The sequence below is a fragment of the Canis lupus genome, chromosome 24 (assembly GCF_003254725.2).
Source record: "Canis lupus dingo isolate Sandy chromosome 24, ASM325472v2, whole genome shotgun sequence".
Classification (NCBI taxonomy): Eukaryota; Metazoa; Chordata; class Mammalia; order Carnivora; family Canidae; genus Canis; species Canis lupus.
The window spans coordinates 16811648-16834410 of record NC_064266.1 but is presented as its reverse complement, the minus strand read 5'-3'; the positions used below and the strand labels follow the sequence as shown (position 1 = coordinate 16834410).

The following is a 22763-nucleotide window of genomic DNA, read 5'->3' as shown; positions in this document are numbered from 1 at the left end:
GACTGCTGATGTTATTTGTAAGGCTTCTGATCAAAAGTAGACTCTCAATAGTGAAGTTTGGGAGAAGGAAGTTATAGGCGGATTTTCAGTTGTGGGGTGGGGTGCACCACCTCCCCACCCGACCCCCGCATCTGTTCAAGAGTCAGCTACCTGCATGCCTGTGTGTGCGTGTGTGTGCGTGTGCACGCACATAAATCCTGCTGGCTTCCAGCCTTTTGTCTTATTTCATTTCCCCTTTTAACTAGAACACCTAACTTACGTTGTTACTTTACAGCAGTTTCTCAACCTCAGCACTGTTGACATCTTGGGCTTCAAATCTGTATTTTAACAATTTTTATCATACAAAAGACTAAGGACCACTGCCACAGACATCTGAAAACCTGTCTCTAGATTAAGCCAAACTGTCAGAGAATGTGCCCTCTTGGTTCTCTGGAGGCGCCTTTCTGTCTGGGAAACTGTGGCAATATAGCAGCTCATGGCAGTTAAGGGCTGACAGACTGGCTGCCATCCTGGTGCCAAGTGCCTGGTCCACTCGCTCAGGTCTCCTCATGCATGGGCCTGGGAGAGCCCCGGGAGATCTCTGGTCTCCCAGCACATGCACAGCTACTCTTCCTGTGTTCCTCATTTGTGTTCATCTTTGGACCGGCCTGCACAGCAGAGAAGCCCTCCCAGCAGGTGCCATGGGGCTTCCTCCTACCTGCTCTCCCACACCTCCCCTTAACTGCCTGGTTAACTGATTTAATCTCATTTTATCTCAGATTATATGTCTGTTTACAAACCATGCATTTATTCTTTTTTTGGGAAAAGGGACAGGTGTACATAAATACATGCTTAGACCAAATGACCTGACGAGAACATTATTTTATAAACAGTGAGCTTTTTAAAGTATAAACATGTCAATGATAGAAGGAACAACTACCAACATCACGGTCATTTAACATGCTCAGAACAGTTTTCTTTGACCCAATCTTAATACTCTCAGCTTTTTCGGCTTTTTCTCCTTACTATCATAAAATGTGAAGATGTGGCTGCAGCAGGAGAATTAATCAGCACCACCGGACCAAAGCCAGGTTTTGGTTCTGATTAAAAGGTCCAAGTGCCAGGAATGGTGTCTTTACAAAAGAACAACCAAGCATGAATAACCACTGGATTCACTCAAGTCACTTTTGGGGCTGGGGCCTAGAAAGTATCACTTGTAAATCCAAGTGATAACCTCAGCTTGGGTCTGCACCCCTCACCCCACACACCTTGCCAAGAGTTACCCAACACTTAAATTATAACTTAAGAGCCATCTTCCACCCATTGGTGAGTATTAGTTTACTTCTGACAGCTGCGACCAAATAAAAAACAAAGATTATAGCTACCCATTAAAAGATTACACAAATCCCATCATGCTTGAGCAGTCAGTTTGCTAATCTTCAGGTCCCTCTCACTCAAGCCTGTTCAGTGTGGGCGGCTTAGGTACTAGGCAGCTCTATACTTGCCTTCCTCAACCCTGGCAAGAGACTCCTTGTCCAGGATTTCATCCCAGTAGAACCAAAAGAACCAATTAATCTGAGAGAGGAACTTGCTAGTCTCTGAGCATTAAGGACAGCCCTCTGAGGACAGGGCCCTTCCCCTTTTCCGCTGTCAAACCCTTCAAATGGTAAGACCTTCAAGGGACATTCTAGGACAAAGAAGGCTTTTCAAGCTGCAGAATCGTTTGTCACCTTCCAGCTCCTCTAAATGGGGCTCCTGTGAGGTCCTGACCCCTCTTCCTCTGGCCATCAGAATACTTACACGGGTACGGGACCTTAAACCACGGGGCTACCAGGAGCACGCCCTGCCTGGCGTCTGTTCGAGCGTAGAAGCCATACTTTGTACTGTCGGGAGGGAAGACATCTGTCACTGTGAAGATGAAGCACAGCAGCCAGGACACAAGGATGGCCAGGATGATCTAAAGTGGTCAAAGGGAAAAGCTCCATGAGGCCAAAAGAGGTGGTGGATGCTAGCAAAACACACCCCTTCCTATGCTCTGAGTATCATACCCCAGAACTTCCACCACTCACAGTACTTTGCAGAAAAAAAAACACATTATAGATTTGCTAAGAGCCTATTCTTTGAGTGGAATCGCATTTAGAGAGAGCAGTTTTATGTAGGTAAAGTTATTTTAATCCCCAGCCAGGCTAGAAAATAATAATGGATGATGCGCTTGCAGAGGCCATGAGAACACAGATCTCCCTCTGCCTCAAGAACGTGTCATCTATAAAAAAATAGTGAAAGGGAATAAAGGGGAAAGGAGAGAAAATGAGTGGGAAAAATCAGTGAGGATGACTGAACATGAGAGACTCCTAACTCTGGGAAACGAATAAGAGGTAGTAGAAAGGGAGGTGGGAGGGAGGTTGGGGTGACTGCATGACAGGCACTGAGGGGGGCACTTGATGGGATGAGCACTGGGTGTTATGCTATATGTTGGCCAATTGAACTCCAATTTAAAAAAAAAAAAAAAAAAGAACAGTGTCCTCCTTCAAACTCCTGAAAGGATTTCAGAATCAAAATCTTTTACCACTGGTAAACCTTAACCCATGACAATTTGGTTGTTATTAGTACCCTGATGTCACCACTTGGACACAGCTCCCCCAGGAAGATCTGCTTAAAACTTCCTTTCACATAAACAAAGGCAATATTGTCAGAAAAACAAAAGTGACTACTCACAGGGAACATTTTGAAAAGCTGTAACTTGTATGCGGTCCATCCTTTCTTGGATTTATAAATTGGGAGAGGAAATTTAACATTTCTAGCATATTGTGAAAATAGTAATACTAGGAAAATTGTCCTGATGAGAGAAAGAGAAAATAAACTAGGTTAATGGATCTATGACTGTGTTTTAAAATAATACTCAATGCTTCAACAACAAAACTGACCATATATGTTCATTTCTCTACAAAGCTGCTAGTCCTCTTAACTGTTATCTGGAAAATCCTATGTTTTGGAAATGCCATTTTTGGAAAGATAGTTCTAAGCATATCTTGACACTAAATGAAATTGCCATATGAAATTTCCATATAAGGAAAATAAGGCTATATTTTCCTTAACAGAGTAAGAAAACCCAAAGAATGCACATACTCATGAGAGATGAACACACTGCATAAGGGAAAAAGATACCACATACAAGACAATGCATACTATAATCACAACTATGAATTAACTACAAAACAAGCAATTGCTACACGGGCATGCACACATGCATGCATGCATGCAAATAGGTAAGGAGGATAGGGGCTAAAATGCTCACAGGAATTGACTGCAGGTGACAATATGTCTTGAGAACTTTCTTCTATTTTTCCATACTTTCTGATTTACATATCAAAAGCATAAACTGCTTTCAAAAAGCTTCAATATTTGAGAAGGCTATGTAGAGAATTCAACACTAATAACATCCCTGAGAGGCTTGTGTTAGACATTATGTGAAGGTTGCCCTGCCCATCATCCCAGCCTTCTGCAGGAGTGGCTTCTATGACCATCCAAGTCCCAAAGCCAGCAGTCCAAAATCATGCAGCCAAAATCATGTTTGCAGGGCAGGTGGGCCAGGGGGTCTAGCTCGACAGCCTGGGCTCTGAACTACCCTGCCACATTGTTGTAAGGGTAGGGGTGCTGGCGCTGACTCAGAAGGCTCTCTACCTTGAGTCCCACACTCCTGACCCAACTATACTGAGGACCACGGGAGTCAGCAATGTCAGGTAACTCCCCTGTAGCAGGACCCGACACGTCCTCATCTGTCTGCTACCAAGTGTGGCAGGTGTGGGATGGCTTCCCATCGCTGACACAATGAAGGTACAACGATGTGTTTCATCACCCACAGGGAAGCACTCTTTCACTTACAACCCGAGGGAGGGAGAGTTGGCATAAGAATGGGTTCCAGTCAAAGCTCAGCTTAATTGTTCCTGGGCACAGCTCCAATTGTGGAGATGAAATTATCAGCTTCGCTGACAGCCGGTCAAGTGCAGCTTCACTGTCACATTCCTGACAAGGCATGAGGTCTACAGCCAGGTGGAGAACAGGCCTATGCTGCTCCATCCTCTCCCCACCTACTCAAGTGCTCTGCTCACCTGGCGATGGGAGTCTCAGCCCAAACACAAAGTCACTGAGCCACTACCAGCTCAAGGCTGGAAATTTATACATGGTGCCCAAGCTATTTCAATTCCCCTCCAGGTGGTGAAGTTTAACAAAAAGATGGGTATGGTAATGATAGGTACTAAAACTGGTGTACTTTAAATTTAGGTCAACATAGAATTTTCAAGTTCCAAAAAATGCTGATTTATTTCAAAGTGAATACTGTAAGATCCCAAAAGGCCCCAAGTCTATTATCGTTATTTCAGGCAACACCCCCACCTGACTGTTATCACCTGCGCTGCAGTGTTCACTTTTCAAAGCACATCCACAAGGGGAGGGGGAACACACACAGAATTCCAGGAAGGACACTCAGACCTCAGGCCAAATCCGGCAGCACAAATGAAGCAAGTAGACTAGGCAGGCGAACACTCCATCTTCTTGCCACTCTAAAACCCATCCCCTTCTAGTTTGTTTATCCTTAACAGGCCTGTGGGGCAGGTAGGGCAGGCAGTCCCATAGCAGAGAGGCAGCAGCAGAGGCTCAGAGATGGGGAAAGGATGAGCCAGCCTCATGTCCTCAGGCCAGGGTTCTGTCCAACCACTGGTTTGCTGACCTTTTACCTTACGAACATTATACAAGTAATGCAGACTAAAATGTAGGAAAATTATAAAAGGCAGATAAGCAAAAAGATAAAATCTTGAAGATTACACATTATCCCACCCCTGTGTAATAACTATATAACATTCTGGTCTATAGATTCTGAATAGCTTTCATTCTCTGGATATTTACAGGGCGTCACTAGGTCTGGGGCACTGGGGTTAGAGAGGGACATGGGACTGCCTGACATCACCCTTGCCCTGGGAGCACCAATAGGTCATCATCTGACCCAAAATGAAATCACATTTCACTATGTACTTACCAACTAGCTTATAGCCCCTGCAATGCCACAACCTCAACAGATGGAAATGGGCAACAGCACCTTAGTGGCTACTTAGCATTCCATCTTATGGACATACCACATCTTGTTCCACAATTTCCATATGGTGTGACAGCAGGAACAACATAAACAACTGTGATAGATTACCCTTTCCTGGTACCTGTCTCTACATCACCCTGTGGCAGGTTCCTAGAACTAGAATGGGTCTGTCAAACAGTAAACACCTTATTAAAAAGCTTTTCTTTCTTTATTGAAAAGCTTTTCATACAAGCTGCCAAATATATAAAAGTTGGATGAATTTACAATCCCACCCAGAGACAAACAAATCCACTTGCTACTCACTGCAATACAAGGTCTTACACTTTTAAGATTTATTTATTTGAGAGACACAATGAGAGAGAGCAAGTAGGGGGAGGGGCACAGGAAAAGGAAAACAAGCAGGTTCCCACTGAGCAGGGATCCCAGGACCCTGAGGTCATGACCTGAGCCAGAAATCAAGAGTCCGGGCACTTAACCAAAGGAGTCAACCCAGGTGCCCCATAGGATCTTATACTTTTAAATCTCTACCAACTTCATCCATTTAAAAAACTGTAGTCATTTATTTGAATATTCATTCCTTACACGACACATAATAGTAGGTATTTCAGCATTATTTACAACAGCAAGTATTTCAAACATGAGTATCAAGTGAGGAATGTTTTCATAAATTTACACCATTTCATACTATTTAACATTGTTCAGGGGATCCCTGGGTGGCGCAGCGGTTTGGCGCCTGCCTTTGGCCCAGAGCGCGATCCTGGAGACCCGGGATCGAATCCCACGTCAGGCTCCCGGTGCATGGAGCCTGCTTCTCCCTCCTCCTGTGTCTCTGCCTCTTTCTCGCTCTCTATATCTATCATGAATAAATAAATAAATCTTTAAAAAAAAACAAAAAAACATTGTTCAATTTACAAAGAATGGAATAGATCTAAACACATTGTCTTGGAGAGATGAGCCCAACAAACAGTGAAAAGCAGATGACCACAGTAAAGCTGCATACATGCACTGTATTTATGCATAGAGGGCAATTACTAACTTTTCACTAGTTAATCATGACTTTTTTTTTTTTTTTGGAGGGGTGGCAGTGGGTGGGAGGAACTATTACCTTACTTTAGATTTCCTCTGTTTAATTACTGTTAAATTTCAAATAACTAGAATTTTAATATATTTTGGGGGAAGAGAGGAAACGAGACTTCTTTGAGTATGTGGTGATGGTACATGGAGGTTCATTACACTGTTCTATCCTTAAATAGGTTCGAAATTTGGTACATAAGTAATCAAAATAATGTTTTCTCAAGAAAAATGGTTTCCAGGCGGGACCAATGCACGGGCTTGGAAATGTTACCCCATTTGCCCTCCCTTGAGAATCTGTCTCTAAATGTGCCTCTTTTGGCTGACTTAAGAAACCATGTCACTACAATCTGATCCACCACCACTACTCCCACTGCTAGTAAAATCCCTATGAAGGGGCACCTCGGTGGCTTTGTCGGCTAAGCAGCTGCCTCTTGATTTTGGCTCAGGTTATGATTTCAGCGTCCTGGTACCAAGCCCCGTGTCAGGCGCCACAATCAGTGGGGAGTCTGCTTCATTATTCTCTCTCCCTCTACTCCTTCCCCTACATGTGTGCTCAGTCTCTTTCTCTCAAATAAATAAATCTTTTTTAAAAAATCCCTGTGAATATGTACTTTGAGAACTGGGGAGGGTAACCCTTTTTACATGATAATCAGCTATTTCTACTTCCTTTTTTTCGTTAAATGGCTGCTTATATCACATCATTCACTCATTACTCCACCAAGACTCTCTCTTTTAATGAAACTATAAATTAATGACATTAGCCTTTTTAATGGCATGTTATAAATATTTTCCCAAATTCATTTATAATTTAGCTTCAGTGGGTTTTGATAGGAGTTTTAAATGCATCAGTAGTAAAATCTATCAATCTTTCTCTTCATTATCTGCTTTAAGAAAGATCCACCCCATCCTGTTTAAATATTTATGTAGGTTTTCTTGGGCACATTTATTGTTTTACTTTCTATACTTCAGTCTTTAATTCAATTTAAATTGTAATTTGATATAAACTAGGAATATAAACTCTTTCCAAATAATTATCTAGTTTTTCTTAAGTAATTCTTCTATTCCCCCCTGATTTCCAGTATGACTGCCATCATACACTAAATATTAATTTCTTCTTGGTTCTGTTTCTATCCCTCCCATTCTGCTCTGTCTATCCTGTCCCCAGGACCACAGCGCTGTTATTAGGTTCTGAAATGTATTTAAATTCTTATAGGAGAGTTATCGTTCCCTTTTCTCTGACCTTTCTGGGAATGACCCACATTACTTCATTTTCTTATTCAAGGATTTGGACATCCAGAACAACCTTAAATGATACTGGTAATAATAAACATGCTTATCGGGAATCCCTGGGTGGCTCAGCGGTTTAGCGTCTACCTTTGGTCCAGGGTGTGATCCTGGAGACCCGGGATCGAGTCCCACATTGGGCTCCCTGCATGGAGCCTGCTTCTCCCTCTGCCTGTGTCTCTGCCTTTCTCTCTCAGTCTGTGTCTCTCATGAATAAATAAATAAAATATTTTTTTAAAAAAATAAACATGCTTATCTTGGTTTCTGATTTCAGCAGGCAGGCCTGATATTTAAGTCTTTCATCATTAAAGGATAAGGCACTTAAAAATCTTATTCATGAAACATCCTTCTATTCCCATACTGTTAACAGTTGGAAGCTGAGATACAGATTGAATTTGACTGATTTAGTTGTCATTATGTTATTAATTAAATCCATCATAGGCCCATAATGAATTTTAATAATAAATTTTCTAATATTTAATCATCCTTGAGTTTCTAAAGTGATAAACATAATATGTTGGCTTTTTTAGTATTATCTATAGCATCATTTTCCAAACAATATTCCAAAGAACATTCTTCTAAGATACGTTAATAGATATGGCACGAAAAAAATTGTGTGCACAGGGCTAGACACCAAGGCCTTTTTTTGAAGAGTCTTCTGTACATTTACATTTTGAAAGATCACAAGGAGGGGTGCCTGGGTGGCTCAGTCAGTTAAATGCCTGCCTTCAGCTCAGGCCATGATCCCGTGATCGAGCCCCAAGTGGGGACTCTCTGCTCTGCAGGGAGTCTGCTTCTCTCTCTCTCCCTGCCCCTTCCCTTGCTTGTGTGTGTGCCCGTGTGCTCTCGCTCTCTCTCTCTCAAATAAAACCTTTTTTAAAAAAATAAAAGATCACAAGAAGACTTAAAGTAGAGAAAGACACTGAGCCTTAGCATACTACTAACCTAAACATATCTGAACTCAGCTTGGGGCTTTATACCAACTCTAGGGAGGAAAGTAAATGTTGGTCCAAGCTTTCCCTTTTGTATTTGCTCTGTCAGGATCTGTCATTGAGATAAAATTGCCTGGGAAGTTTCCCTTGTTTCTTAAAGTGCCAGAACCGCTTCACCAGTGCATGAATTTTCTCTTCCTTTAAATATAATATACTTACTAACAACTGTAGCTCAGAACTTTTTTTAGGGATAAAATCCTCTGACAGCATTCCTGACTCTTCCTGTGGTCAGGGGTGGGACTCACATATCCCTGTCCCCCACTCACTTATTATGAGGTGCTTATTGAACACTTGCTCTTGACAGGTGGTGAGCCAGGTGCTGGAGGTACCGTAGGGACTAGCACTGAGCAGAAGCCTCGCCCTCACAGAGATGGCGTCTCAAGTACAAAAGAAGCAGGGTGAAAACTAAGAAACATGAGAGCAGAAAAGAAAAGCTCGACAGAAGGATGCACAGATACAACTGAGGAATTTTCCCACAAAGAGAGAAAAACTTGAAGAAACGGAAAGCAGAGGAAGCATTTGGGAGGTCCAATATTCTAGAAGTTCCAGAAAGAGATAAGAAGAATGGAAGGGAGGAAGGCATCCATGAAATAATTCAAGATCATTCCCCACCTGCCCCCCACCCCTCAAAAGTTGGACATTCCAGAGTAAAAAGGCCCCAAGTGCCCAGTGCAAGATGTAAACAGAACGAGGGATGGCAAGGGAGGTTGTAGACACAATGAGAAGACCCACAAGCCTCCAAAATTCTAGCTTGGGTCCAAGTGCAGTTTCAAAAGGAGGAGACAGGAGCAAACAGTGGCCTAGTACTTCACAGGGCTGTGTACAGGCAGGAAGGGAGCAAGAGAGAAGCTGGAGACCAGTTTGGAAGCAACAACCCACAGTGAAGATTGTCAAGTGGGGGACTGACTCTGGAGGTAAGGCAGAAAGATGGCCTGCACATGAGGAAGAGAGAAAGCCAAGAATCGGGGACACCAGCAGGGTTTCCAGCTGATCAGCTGGCTATGTGATTGTGGCCCCTATTGACAACAGGATGGCAGGAGGAGGGCACTGGTCCAGGGGCAAGGAGAGAGTCAAAAGCTTAACGCTTTCTCCCTTTGAAGTTTGAGGTGTCCTGTGTAACAGCAACTGGAGGGTGCAGGCCAGGGCTTGGACTCTAAGTCTGGTGTCCAGAGGTCTGGGCTGCAGGCTCTTGTGAAGTCACCAGTGTAAAAGGTTTGCTGGGGCCATGCACTAGATGAGGCCTCCTGGGGGAAAAGCATGTGGTGGGGAGGCTGCTTGGGATCAGGTTCTGAGGAACCCCAACATTTAGTGGTCAGTAATTGGGGAGGAGTCCCTTTTGGTTTTTATGCTTTTCTGTAAACCACCCATTTTATTAATTTGCCGTTGCTGTTGTTGCTGTTTTTAAATCTGGGGACAGGGAGCATAGCTATAACCCTTCCTTTCTGGATCTAAGGTTTTATCCTGCATCTGTGCATTCACTCCCTTCTCTGCTCAATTAACCTTGTCAAAAGTGTGTTCACATGTTATTTTCCAAAGAACCAACATTGGGATTTTTCACTTCTATATGTTTCATATTTTTGTATTTGTATTAATTTTTGACCCCTTGCTTCTATTAGGCTCATTTTTATCCTGTTTTTCAAGTTTCTAAAGATAAGCTCTTCATGTACTTTGCTTTAAAGATTATATGGGTGTGTGTGTGTGTGTGTGTGTGTGTGTGTGTGTGTTTAAAGATTTTTTATTTGTGGGCAGCCCAGGTGGCTCAGCGGTTTAGTGCCCCCTTCAGCCCCGGGCGTGATCCTAGAGACCTGGGATCGAGTCCCACATCAGGCTCCCTGCATGGAGCCTGCTTCTCCCTCTGCCTGTGTCTCTGCCTTTCCCTTTCTCTGTGTGTCTCTCATGAATAAATTAATAAAATCTTTATTAAAAAAAAATTTTTTTTTTTTTGAGAGACAGAGCTTGAGAGGGAACAGAGGGAGAGGGACAAGCAGACTGAGCCACCCAGGTGTTCAAGATTGTACCTTTTTCTGACTGCTCTGTGGGATTGGTCAGTTCTCACCATCATCTTCTACATTATCAGTAATTGTGAAGTTTCAATCTCCCCTCTAAGAGTCATTTATAATAGTGTTTTCCAACTTCTCAGCAGTCTGGGAGTTTGTTCACCCTTTTTCTGCTGACTTCTAATTTTACTGTATGATGCTAATTACATTTTCTCCTTCTTGGAACTTACTGCATTTCCCTGAACAAACATTCTTCCATGCCCTTCTACACGCCCATGAACAATCCTGGACATTTTCACATACCTTAATTTGTAAGGATAGATGGATTATAACTATGCAAGGATGCATTTTACTTGCTCACCATTTTCCAAAATAGATAGGCAGGTTTAAGTGTTATAGGGTAAATTCTGGTCAGACTATTTGGGTTCTGAAAGCCATGCTGACCACTTACTAGCTGTGCATCTTTGTGCCTCTGCCCCTCTTGCTATTGAATGGGGATAACACTGGGGCCTACCTTAATTTACAGTGTGCACGGGTGTTTGGCAAAGCACTACTAATGCATGGGCTCAAGAGGTGCTGCTTATTGTTTAATAATTACAGAAGACCTCACAAAACAAAAACAACTGGAAATTCCCTTTTATTATTTACTTTTAGAAATCTTGTTGGTTGGCAAAATTCCAGGTTTTGAACCATTTCCCTGTGACAAGATCAACTCTTATATACACTCTCCAGGAACACAAAAAGAATGTGAGGTTCTATTTGTGGCATACAGAATTCCATGGCTCTAAAAACTAACCTTAAAATATTATCAAAGTCCTCGATATCATTACTGACGACATATAAAGGGGTAAGTGACATATTTAATAGACTTGAAGTTCCATCCTGAAGGACCAGCAATGACTGGCAGGACTCTGGCAGGAGCCATGGCCTCCCCACAGATGTGTGCAGAAGCCTGGGGAGTCACGTTTCCTTCAATGCCAACAGACCCTCCTGCAGCATCTCGGTCTCCTGCCAATCCAGAAGCCCCCCCCCACCCCCCCAAGTTTTCATCTAAAGGATTCAGCTTCTCGTATTTCCTCTCATGTGCAGGAGACTTGGCATGACCTCAAAAGTTAAAAACTAATGCCACCACCATCTTACACATACTTCCTAAAGTCTGAAACCTTACAAATCTCTCTATATACATCACTGCCAAACAGGTCTTTAGAATACCTTGACTGCATGTCACTTCCCAATCTCTGGGGCTTAAACCCTTCAATAACTTCCTGGAAAGAAACAAATCAAGATTAAACTGCCAGACTATTCTTACTTTAAAATAGAGGCTGCCCTGGGTGGTGGGAAGGGGAAGGGGAGGTGCTGACAGTCTGTGCTAAGTGGTCTAGATTACTCACAGCATGGCGATGCCCCAGTGCTTCCCCGCTCTCTCTCCTGCTGCCTGGAAGCCCGACAGCCCGATGAGAGCCACCGTTGGTGTGATAGTCAAGGGTCCAATATATTTCAGCAGAGCCCCAGGCAGGCCTAGGAGGCCAATGACCACTTCTATCAGTGAGGACATGATGATGGCACCCTGTATCTAGAATGAGAGAGAGGACACGGACAGGAGAGTGAGCTGCCTATAGATCGCAGACTTCAAATGTCACCTGCAACCACACTGGAAAGTTCTGCCAAGCAGTGAGTTATTACCTAACAGGCATGACACAGATGGAATATTCCTGAGGCCCCAAAAGAAACGAGTAGGGTGAATGGGGTCTAGCCAACCTATGAACGACATGGTTGACATAGAAGCATTACAGAAATGGGTACTGATGTACAGCCAACCTGCCTCCCCACAGACTAGAGAGATTTATCACTCCCGCTCAAGACATAGGACATTCAAACCCAGCCTCAGAGGGACACTACAGCACAGACTCTAGAGTGAGACCCTGAGGGACATTTAGAAGATAGTGTTACCGACACAAATTCTAAAGGAATGTTTCTACTGTGGATAACAGCTGTATCTGTGCCCATTCTGAACTAGCGGTGAAATAAATATCTTCCAGGTTTGAGAAGATCTAGATGAGCTGTAAGCCATTCTTCATGTCTGAGGACTCCCATGCCCTGTTTCATTCAAGTGCACCACAGCAGACAAGCAGCTTTAATTCTCTCCACATACACACAAACAAATGCAGCCTGGGATGAAGAGTTCTGCTGCCCCCAGGCAAGTCTCTATAGCTCCTTCCAAGGGAGCCATGCCCCTCGGCCGGTCACACTGGAGGGGCACAAGGGGTGGGGGAGGAGGAGACAGGGAAAGGAATGAAGGGCAAGAAACAATACTGTCTGGTCGCACAAAGCATTTCTGCATGCTTTGTTTTACGGTGACGTCATCTAAATTTAGTTTCACAACAGAAATAAACATGTCAGCAGCTGAAAAGGAAAAGGAGGGCTTAGTGCAAGTAACTACAATTTCTTGGACACAGTCAACAATGAAGCCACAAGCAGACAATGCTCCTCTTTTACCTCGCGTATCCGGGGATACCAGATGTGCTCTGTGTGTAACAGCTCTGTGGTTCCATTGGACACTGAAACATCTTGAAAACAAAAACAAAGACAACATTTTTTTGGAGTGACACTAATGTTGCACAGGATATATTCACTTTACTCTTTGTAAGAAGAAATCTCCTCCCTGTTTTATGTATAAAGTTCCCCTCCCTAAAATTCAAGTTACCACAGTATAGCTTTACCATACTGAAAGGTAGATTCCCCAATGTTAATGGAAGCAAATTTATTCATCGACTGAGCGCTCCCAGCATGTCAAAAGATGACTTAACTGGGGATGCATGTTGCTAGTGCCAGCCTCACACGAAGACCAACCTTTGCAAGCAGCTAAGTGAAATGCCCAAGAGCAAGGTGGCCTGACTGAGGTTTTTAAAACAGAGGGCCTTTTCCAGTTCCTAAATCCAATCAGTGGTCACAAACTAATTCCTAGGAGCAAGGAAGGAAACAAAGGTTGGAAAACCTTGCTCCTAGAACCGAAAAGTCTAACAGCATTTTGAGAGTACAACAGGTCTATCTGATTTTCTCAAACCTCTTATCTCATTTTTCCCTGACTGTATCGGGTTATTTAAGGATCTCTGTAATCACTAATGGAGAGGGCAAAGGGGTAGGGACTGAAAGTCATTTGCAGAAAACCAAAGCAGCCAGATCCTCAAAAAGCAGAGATGTTTCAGAGAAGGGATGCTGACGCAGCAAAGAGAGTGATTATTGGTGGTTCATAAAATCCACTGAAAGAAAGAGGCAGAAAAATAGCACAATGTTGTTCTAGTCCATTCCCATATTTATTAATTTCATTAGCATAGAGAAATGAGGTCCTTTCTGGTCCTTACTTGCTCTGGGATTAGGGATGAACAAGTGGGGAGAGAGAGAGAGACAGAAACACGATCCACAGACTGGAGTGTTCTAAGCGGTTTGTTGGTTTGTGTGTTCTGTGCCCAATTCCAGAAAGGATTTAAGGCTGCCAAGGGCAGCACATCCAGGCCTCCCTTCTATCACCTGTGCTAAGGGACCCCAATGACGTACGTGGAAATAACTGCAGTTACCTGTGGTGTTACATTTCCATTTATCTAAAGACAGGATGGCTCGAGCAGGGGCCAGAAATGCAAAAGCACTGGCCTGAAACAGGGGTAACCTAAAAGAAACGAGACCAAAACCATGATCACGGCATCAGGAACTACCGAGGTAGTTCACGATTTGACAGCTTAACAGTCTTTTCCATAGAACATAGCACATGAGTAAATGCAGGCACGTGAGGGAGAAAGAGCCCCAGTCCACACAGATCTCCACCATTTAGCCAGGGCCGCCGGCTTCTCCGTCTTCCCCTCCTGCTGCTCTCCCCACAGACAGTCCCAGCAAGGGCCCTGGGGGAGCCCTGTGGTCAGTGCCAGCACCCTAACACCAGGCCCAGGCCCTGCCATCACATTTCCCCCTTGGGAGTAAAGGATGTCAGGTGTTTGGGTGTCTCACTTCCCTGCTGAGTTTGTGATCACCTTCTTAAACATCGGTGTCTCTTCCATTTACCACTCCCCTCCTCCCTACCTTTATATCCTTATTGGTTATCACAGAGAAAAAAAAATCTCTCCCGTCATTCCATTTTGTAAATCAAATCAGCCCTAAAATCTTAGAGGATAAGCATCATAATTGTGTTAGTGATCTAGAGCTATTGAGGAAAGAAAAACCGTAACTTATAAATCAACAGTAGACATAATATTCTGCTTAATCACAAACAATACTCAAAAAGCATTTTAAACCCTATTTTTAAAGCAGACCCAGGGTCACCTGGGTTGCACAGTCGGTTAAGCATCAGACTTCTTGGTTTTGGCTCTCATCATGATCCCAGTATCTTGGGATCAAGCCCCACGTGGGTGTATGCACTCACCAGGAGTCTGCTTTATTTCTCTCTCCCTCTCCCTCTGCCCCTTTATCTCAAAATAAATATTTTTTTAAATAAAATAAAGCAGACCCAGGAAGCATATGGACTCTCTGTTAAATCTCCTGCCTACAATCCTCAAATGCCACCATTCAATTACATTTTAGATACTTCATGCTGACTTTCTAAACATCTGAACTACTCAAATTCAAAAAATTTGCCATTTTCTTTGAAAGTGGAAGGCATTTCAGCTACAGCTGTATAAAGGTAGCTTTACAGGCTAACATAAGAACTTGACTGCTATTTTTAACACTATTTTCTGGGTAAAATATAAAAACAACTTCTGTGTGCAGGGCTGGGAACTCCCAGATGTCCAGATACTTCTGAAATACTCCCTGGCAGCCTTGAATCAGTGTCCTGGCCAGCGGTCGGGGAACTCAGCACTCGCCTCTCTGCATTCCGACAGCGAGTCCTGCCCAGATTGGGACAGGAAATGGGCTGCGAGAAGGTGGCTCTGGCTGAAGGATAAGCAGCCACATTATAAGCCCAGAGGCAGCACATACCTCTCTGTGCCAGATACAGGGTCAAGATTCTTTTGTTCTCCTGGCTGTTTTACTCATGCAAGGAAATCAATTCAGAGTAGGCAGGATGCTGGCTCTAGGGCATAGAGGCAGGCTACACAGTACAAACCAGATGTGTTGTTAGCAGTCATTCACATGGGCATGCCCTCCACCAACCGCCTATTTATAATTGAGCCCAGAGCACAGTAGCATCAAAAGTAGAAGTGAAGGTCACCTGAAGTGGGAATGTTTATCAAAGAAAAACCCTGTTTGATTTGGTAACTTTTCATAAATGTCTTAAAAGGGTAAAGGGAGGTCAACATCTAATCAGGAATGGATGTCGTCTCAAATGGCCCAAATAACATCTGCTTTACTATTGTCTCAGATTTCAAGCAACACATCCCAGGGCCACGTTATGTGGGTTGCATTCAGAGGCCTTGTCCTAGGAACAGGGCAATCGACACTGCACTGGTGACTCACTGGACAGGAAAGTGTAGACTGGTTCTGGGTTCCGCCCCCGATGTCATGAACTCTTCTTGACCTTGTCTGGATCTGGGCACCGTTTAGGGCAAACGTTTTACAGCTTAACTTTGACCAAAAGTCCTGAGAACATAGCTACCAAGAAGTTCCCTCATTTCAAGTCACTGGGATCCTGAATTCCTTTGAAAGCAGGTGGTCACAGAAAATCTGCACATGTGTTGCCCTGGTCTCCCAGGATGCTCTGGAAATGGCCACATATGCCAGCTCACATGTTCACTGTCCAGCCACACACACCATCTGCCACAAGCAGTACGAGCAGGAGGATACATGACCACACTGTACAGCAAGCAGCAGAAGTGCCCCAGGGTGGTCTCCACAACTGGCAGCAGAAATTAGCGGCTTAATGGAAGTGTTCTTAGGTAAAGTTGTGACAAAAACATATTATTTCATCAAACAAGAACTTCCCTAAATACAAAGCCAATTTTCTAAGAAAAAGATGGAGGAGGATAAAGATACTGTCATCTGATGTGTTTTTTTTTTTTTTTTTTTTTTAAGTCCTTTAGCAGCATACAGCTGACCAATCCCAGGGCTCTACTCTCTATACTGCAGTCACATGCCTATCACCACTTCAGGTCCCTGGGCTCCCCATGCAGACAAGACTGTCTATTCTTTTACTTTGTCCTAATTAAACTGTGCCTCTCTTTACACCAGGGACTGGCTCATGACTCGTCTTTGTGAGTAACGTTTTCTCAGGACACAGCCACTCCCATATCTTCGCCAGTTGTCTGCAGCTGCTTTGGGGCTACAGTGGTGGAGTCCTGTAGTTACAACAAGACCACAGAGTCGAAAATATTTCCTGCTAGTTCTTTTACAGGGAAAATCTGCTGCCATAGCGCATACAGAAAGTATTATCTTAAACACAGGAAGAAGTGGTAGGTTTTTGCAGATGAGTTTTTAAGGTTAACCGTGTCACTAGATGTTCTGAGGGGAAAAAAAATCTGAGCAGACAGGCAGGCATGGTTGTCATGACATGCTCCCATGTTAGGCTCCAGACCAAGGATGGAGGGAAAAAAACTCACCTAACCGTTTCTTTAAAACTCTGCTAGAGGTCTCCCGTTTCCTTGTCCAGCCCCAGGAGACCAGAGCTCCGGGCCCTTTACAGACCTGCACTGCAGCATCTTGCCTCTGAGCCTTTGCTCTCTCGGTCATTAACTCACTTCCAATGTTCCATTTGTATTCCTCATTCCAGGCACAGAGAAAATACTTTCTCCTCTAGGAAACATTCCAGGATCTCCTTCTTTGCAGTCCTACTGTGTTCCCTGACAACTCAGGACTTTCTGGCTGTGATTTCTGCAAGTCACCCTACAAGTTGCCAGGAAGCTGCTTCTTGATTCCCTGGGGTGCTAGTTAAAAAAATGGAGATGTCTGCATCTCACCCAGGCCTGCTTAATCAGAGTCTTGGATGAGGCCTCCAATCTGCATTGTGAACACTCACTTCTGGGTGACGCTGAGGCACCAGGCACCACAAACGCAGACAACTCCTGTGCCAGTGAAGGGATTTCCTGTTTTACAATGACAGAAAAAAACGAGTCCTGGGTACCGAGGATTCCTGCTGTGTGAAGCACACAGCTAGCTGTGGCCACACACAAAGGCGGTGGTAATGCAGATGGGGGGGTCTGTAGGAGCAGTCACCCACCTAGATTAAAGGGGAAGAAGCAGGGTAACATGTGTGGGAGGGGCTGTGAAGGGTCCAGGCAGAGAGAAGAACAGTCACAAATGAGAGCAACAGCAGCCCCAGGAATTCTCTGAGAACTGCAGGCACCTGACTGGGGGTAGGGGCTGATGTAGTGATGGTCGGGGCAGACCAGGGGCAAACACCCCACTTTGTGCCAGCAGGCAAGAGCGACCTTGCTCCAAAAGGACTGCTCTGAGGAAACTAGGGAAGCTGACCTGAAACCCAAACATTTCTTACAAGGCACTCCAACAGGCTGTGGCCTGACTCCACTTGTTGTCTGTACCTTGTTGACCCCCTTCTGCCGCCGTGTCGGCCCCAATGACCTGCCAGCCCAGGTCTCTACATGCACCTTGGCCTCCATGGGCCCCCCTCAGAACATCTAAGCAATCTGTACAGATGGACACTCTCCCTGACTGTGGGCCTGACCATCTCCCCACAGGGCTGGAACTGCCCTGACAGTAGAAACTGGGGCGTTTTACTCATCATTGTGTCCCCAGCACCAACATGCACACAAGCAGCTAATTAAGAAGTTAAAGCACTATTTACAAATGTTATTCTTTGAGAAGAATTTTATTAGACTAGAAATAAGTCTGTCATATTGATTGTAACTGCAAATTAGGGACAGGACTTTTTTTCGGGGGTGGAGGGGTAGGTAAAGATTAAAAGCACTGGATAAAGAGGACAGTTAAACGTGCATGAATTTTCCAGACAAATCCCCCAGGTCTCAGGGGCTAACAATCTTCCCTGGTGTCATCAGGAGAAATGTCTTTAATAAGTTTAATAATAAGTTTAAAAGAGGGGATGGGCCCTACAAGTAGCACCTGGAAGGTAGGAAATGTTACCTCCCTGGAACTGAATCATTTAATGAAAATGAGTAAAGCAATACAGTCAACACAGAAAGTGCATTCTGTGCCTGGCTTCCTCCATCTACCAGAAAGCAATCCAGTTCATGCAAAATCTTTCATTGTTAGATAAATATTTACTTGAGTCTAAATGGCAGCACAATTTTAAAATAATCTCTAAGAAACAGAACAGGTTTTGGTTCAAGGAGCCATAGTTTCAAAATTGAATCTGCCAGCAGGAATGTGTACCCTAAGTCCCTTAAGGAAAAGCAAAACACAGTTTGTCAAAGGAAACTCTAACTGGTAACATTTTCCTATTGTTTCTCTTATATATGTTCTATCAGCTGCACTATCTGGAAACTAGCTTGAATCTCCTAAGATTAAACACACCCTCCTACAGCCATCACTCTCCCATGTCACATCCAAGGATGACACTAATTTAACGATGTTATCTACTATTCAGGCCACATTTAACTGCATCCATGTATTTATCAAAGTGCTTATACCTGCCTCTGCTCCCCCAAATCCAATCAGAGTTTTTATATTGCATTTGGGTGTCTTGTGTCACATTCAGACCCAGGCTTAAACACTTCTGGCAAGGAGACTGTTCAGGTGCCACGCACTTCTTCAAGCATCCCATCAGGAGGCTTGCCCGGGACATCAGGTGCCCCACTGCGGGAATATTACACTCCCACCAGCTTACTAACATTCTTACATAGCAGGATTAAGAACTACAATTCTTCCATTTGGTCATTCCATCCACATTAAACCAGTAGCCTTTCATAAAGGAGTTTTTTTTGTTCAACCTTATCTCCTTCTTTTACTGTTTTGAACGTCATTGTAGATGCAGGAATTCCTTTTTCATTCAGTTTTATAATCCACTTCTATGATGATTCTTCTTAATAGACTGTCCCAAACTTGCCCAAAGCAGCCTGTTCAAGCAGGTTCCCCTTCTTATGACTGTGACTCTCCCCCCCCCCACCACAGGTGGGTCTTTGTTATTCTTCCAGCAAGTCTTTGTTTTCTGCACAAGACTGCTCCAGGGTCAACCTGCACTTTTCTCAGTCCTGGCCTTGGAGTCTACTACTGGAGGAAGGCCAGGTTCATTTTAGTGCAGAGCAGGATTCAGAAACCAAGATCAAACACCAGGTGGTCTCACTGTTCCTGGGGTGGCTTTTAGTGAACAGAGCTAGGATTCATTTGTGAATCATGGGGTGATAACGACACCTCTAGCTCAGTCTAATACCCTGGATTACCTCTTTCCGTATTTGTATCTCTCCTTTTGCTACATTGACTGTCCCAATTTCCATCATCATCAACATACTATTCATTTGTTTTATCCTATTACATCATACAGCACAGTCCCAGAATTACACCAAAATCACTACTAATGAGACTAGGATAATTAAGCCTATTAAGATTTCTATTTTGTCCTTAGAATAAATCCCATTCAGGGCATGTAAAGCACTGTGTTCTGAAGTCTGTGATTGAATTCTGTATGGTTAGCAATTTGACATATAGTTAGGCTCTCATGTTTCTGTAATTCAACTTCAGGATTTGCTCTTCATCCTTTTAGACTTTATGTTTTGAATATGTTGAATATTTGTATAGTTTAAAAAAATCAAACCAGATAGAGAGCTGTACCAGGAAAGTCTCACTACCATCCCACCCATCGCCCCATTCCCAGCTACTCACTATAGTTAATCATTTTCCTTAATTCCTCATTTATCCTTAATTCCTTCGTGTGTGCATTTTTTTTTTTTTTAAATGATAGTCATACAGAGAGAGAGAGGGGCAGAGACATAGGCAGAGGGAGAAGCAGGCTCCATGCACCGGGAGCCTGACGTGGGATTCGATCCCGGGTCTCCAGGATCGCGCCCTGGGCCAAAGGCAGGCGCCAAACCCCTGTGCCACCCAGGGATCCCCATTTTTTTTTTTTAAACAATTTATTTCAACATATCCTGGAACCTATCCTATACTAGTTCAGAGGCCTTTCCCATTCTTCCTCAGGCTGCATGGGACTATAATGTGTGATATACATACAGCAGCCAGTCTCCTACAGATGGGCATTTAAGTTGTTAAATATTTTGCTGGTAGAGATTATATGGCAATTAGTAAGTTTTGGGGCATTATATTGCATTTGTGGGAGTGTATCTTCAGAGTAAATTTCTGTAAGTGGGACTGCTGGATCAAATGGTTAAATGCATATGTACTCAAGATATTGTAACATTCTTTAGAAGGGTTGAACTATTTTCACTCTGGGCAGCAATGTATAAAAATGCCTGTTCTCACAGAGTCTCGCCATCAGAGTGGCTTGGCTCATCAAAATTTTTACCTTTTTGTGAATCTGACAAATATGAAAAATGGTATCTCAAAGGCAGCTTTAGTTTATATTCTGTTATTATAAATTGACTTGTTCTTACATATGAAGAGGGACTATTATATAACTCCCGTGATCTGTTCATGTCTTCTACTTATTCTATATAATTTTTGGTATCTTTTTAAAATACTTCAAGAGTTCTTTCTATATTACAAATGTTGGACTTTATCTGTGATACCTGACAAATACTTTCTCCAGTTTGTCATTATTTTTTTAAGATTTTATTTATTTATTCATGAGAGATAGATAGAGAGGCAAAGACACAGGCAGAAAGAAAGCAGGCTCCATGCAGGGAGCTCGATGTGGGACTCGATCCCAGAACTCTAGGATCACACCCTGATGCTCAACCACTGAGCCACCCAGGCATCCCTAGTTTGTCATTTTTCGTTATGGTATATTTTTACAATATAAAGTTTAAAATTTTTAAAGTTTTAAAGTCATCAGATTTATGATCCTTTTATAGTTTCTGGGGTTTGAGTCCTAGTTTAAAAGTCTTTCCAGGGGCTCCTGGGTGGCTCAGTGGTTGGACGTCTGCTTTCAGCTCTGGTTATGATCTCGGGGTCCTGGAATCGAGTCCTGCATCAGGCTCCCCACAGGAGGCCTGCTTCTCCCTCTGCCTATGTCTCTGCCTCTGTCTCTCATGAATAAATAAAATGTTTAAAAATTTTTTTAAAAAAGGCTTTCCCTACTTCTAGGTTATAAAAGAATTTACCCTTGTATTATTCTAATACTTACACAGTTTCATGATTCTTGCACTTGGATTTCTAATGCATTCTGAGTTGATTAAAAAAAAAAAAAAACACCTCACTAAAGCCAAGTGTAACCTTTTATCTTCAAGTTCATGCTATTCTGGTTTTACAGGCAAATGCAAAAATTAGATGAACTATCAGCACTTCCAATTAGAGTCCTGGAGATCCTTGGCGGGAAGCAGCCAACCAGCTTCCCTCCCAAGCCACAGCTCACAGCCAGAGGCTTTGTCCAGACAGAGTACAGGAATTTAGGAGGGCTAGTTGGATGCAATTTTGATAACCTCTTTGTCAAACATGATAGTATCAACTATTTCCAGTAAAGAGTTTGTTAGCCTAAAACACTTTTATGGAGAACTGAACTCATTAACCCCACATGTACTAAGAGGACTCTGCCAGTCTCCTACTCCCTGGGAACATCAGAAATACTCACAGAGAAACAGCATGTCAACCGAAGGAGAAATCACCTAGAAAAGCTGGTGCTCATGGAGCTAACCTTGAACAGCCTCAGCTAAGAGGTGGTGGTGGGTGCTCAGGCCGCAGGAGAAGCTAGATAAAGACCTAACCATTTTCTGATCACCTGAAACAAATTCAGGGGCCCACCTTGGTCAGAGGATGCTGGTAGTGTGGTGAGCAGTGCACTCAACCACCTGCTACATGCATCAAGGACATGCTGCTCTGCCAGACAGCCCAGCCCTTGCCCACTGCACTCCTGCCTCACCTGCACCCACCTGCGTCTTTCCCTTTCAGAAGGTGCACTAAAATAAGCCAACAGGCAGGTGTGGACAGGTTCCAAGCATTATCTCATTCGATGCTAACAATTTCATCATTATTAATCACCATTTTACAGATGAGGGAAGGGGGCTTGGAGAGACCAGATAGCTTGTGCAGTCACAAGGCTGGAAAACTGGGAGAGGCATGATGCCAGCTGAGGCCAAAGCTCTCCGATACGGCTGGTTAGGGGACCAAGGCAAAGTTCCCTCCAAGGTCATTACCTCCAAGTTCTTACCGGCTTCCAGTTCTGTAACATAGCACCCAAAATTTGAGTTAAATGGACAGCAATTTTTTTTTATTTAGGGAAAAAAAACCTGCCACCTGGTACTGTGTGTGGCTTCATGGACAGAATACAAAAGACTATCATCCCTATGATAATTTTGGCAAACCCACTGACCCTGAATCTAAATGTACCTCTGGTTCCATCCC

At 43.6% G+C, this 22763-nt stretch overlaps 1 protein-coding gene across 10 annotated transcripts in view; it reads right to left on the bottom strand.

Annotated features, from left to right (window-relative positions):
* Window positions 1-22763, bottom strand: part of SLC23A2 (solute carrier family 23 member 2) — a 142100-nt gene that overhangs the window by 19096 nt on the left and 100241 nt on the right. For all 10 annotated transcript variants that reach the window (XM_035706068.2, XM_025469383.3, XM_049100209.1 and 7 more), the window contains 5 exons: window positions 13991-14079; window positions 12912-12982; window positions 11807-11988; window positions 2695-2815; window positions 1780-1936 (listed from right to left, as the gene is read on the bottom strand). In XM_035706068.2, coding sequence (XP_035561961.1) covers window positions 1780-1936; window positions 2695-2815; window positions 11807-11988; window positions 12912-12982; window positions 13991-14079 — 620 coding nt within the window. The remainder of the gene's footprint in view (window positions 1-1779; window positions 1937-2694; window positions 2816-11806; window positions 11989-12911; window positions 12983-13990; window positions 14080-22763) is intronic.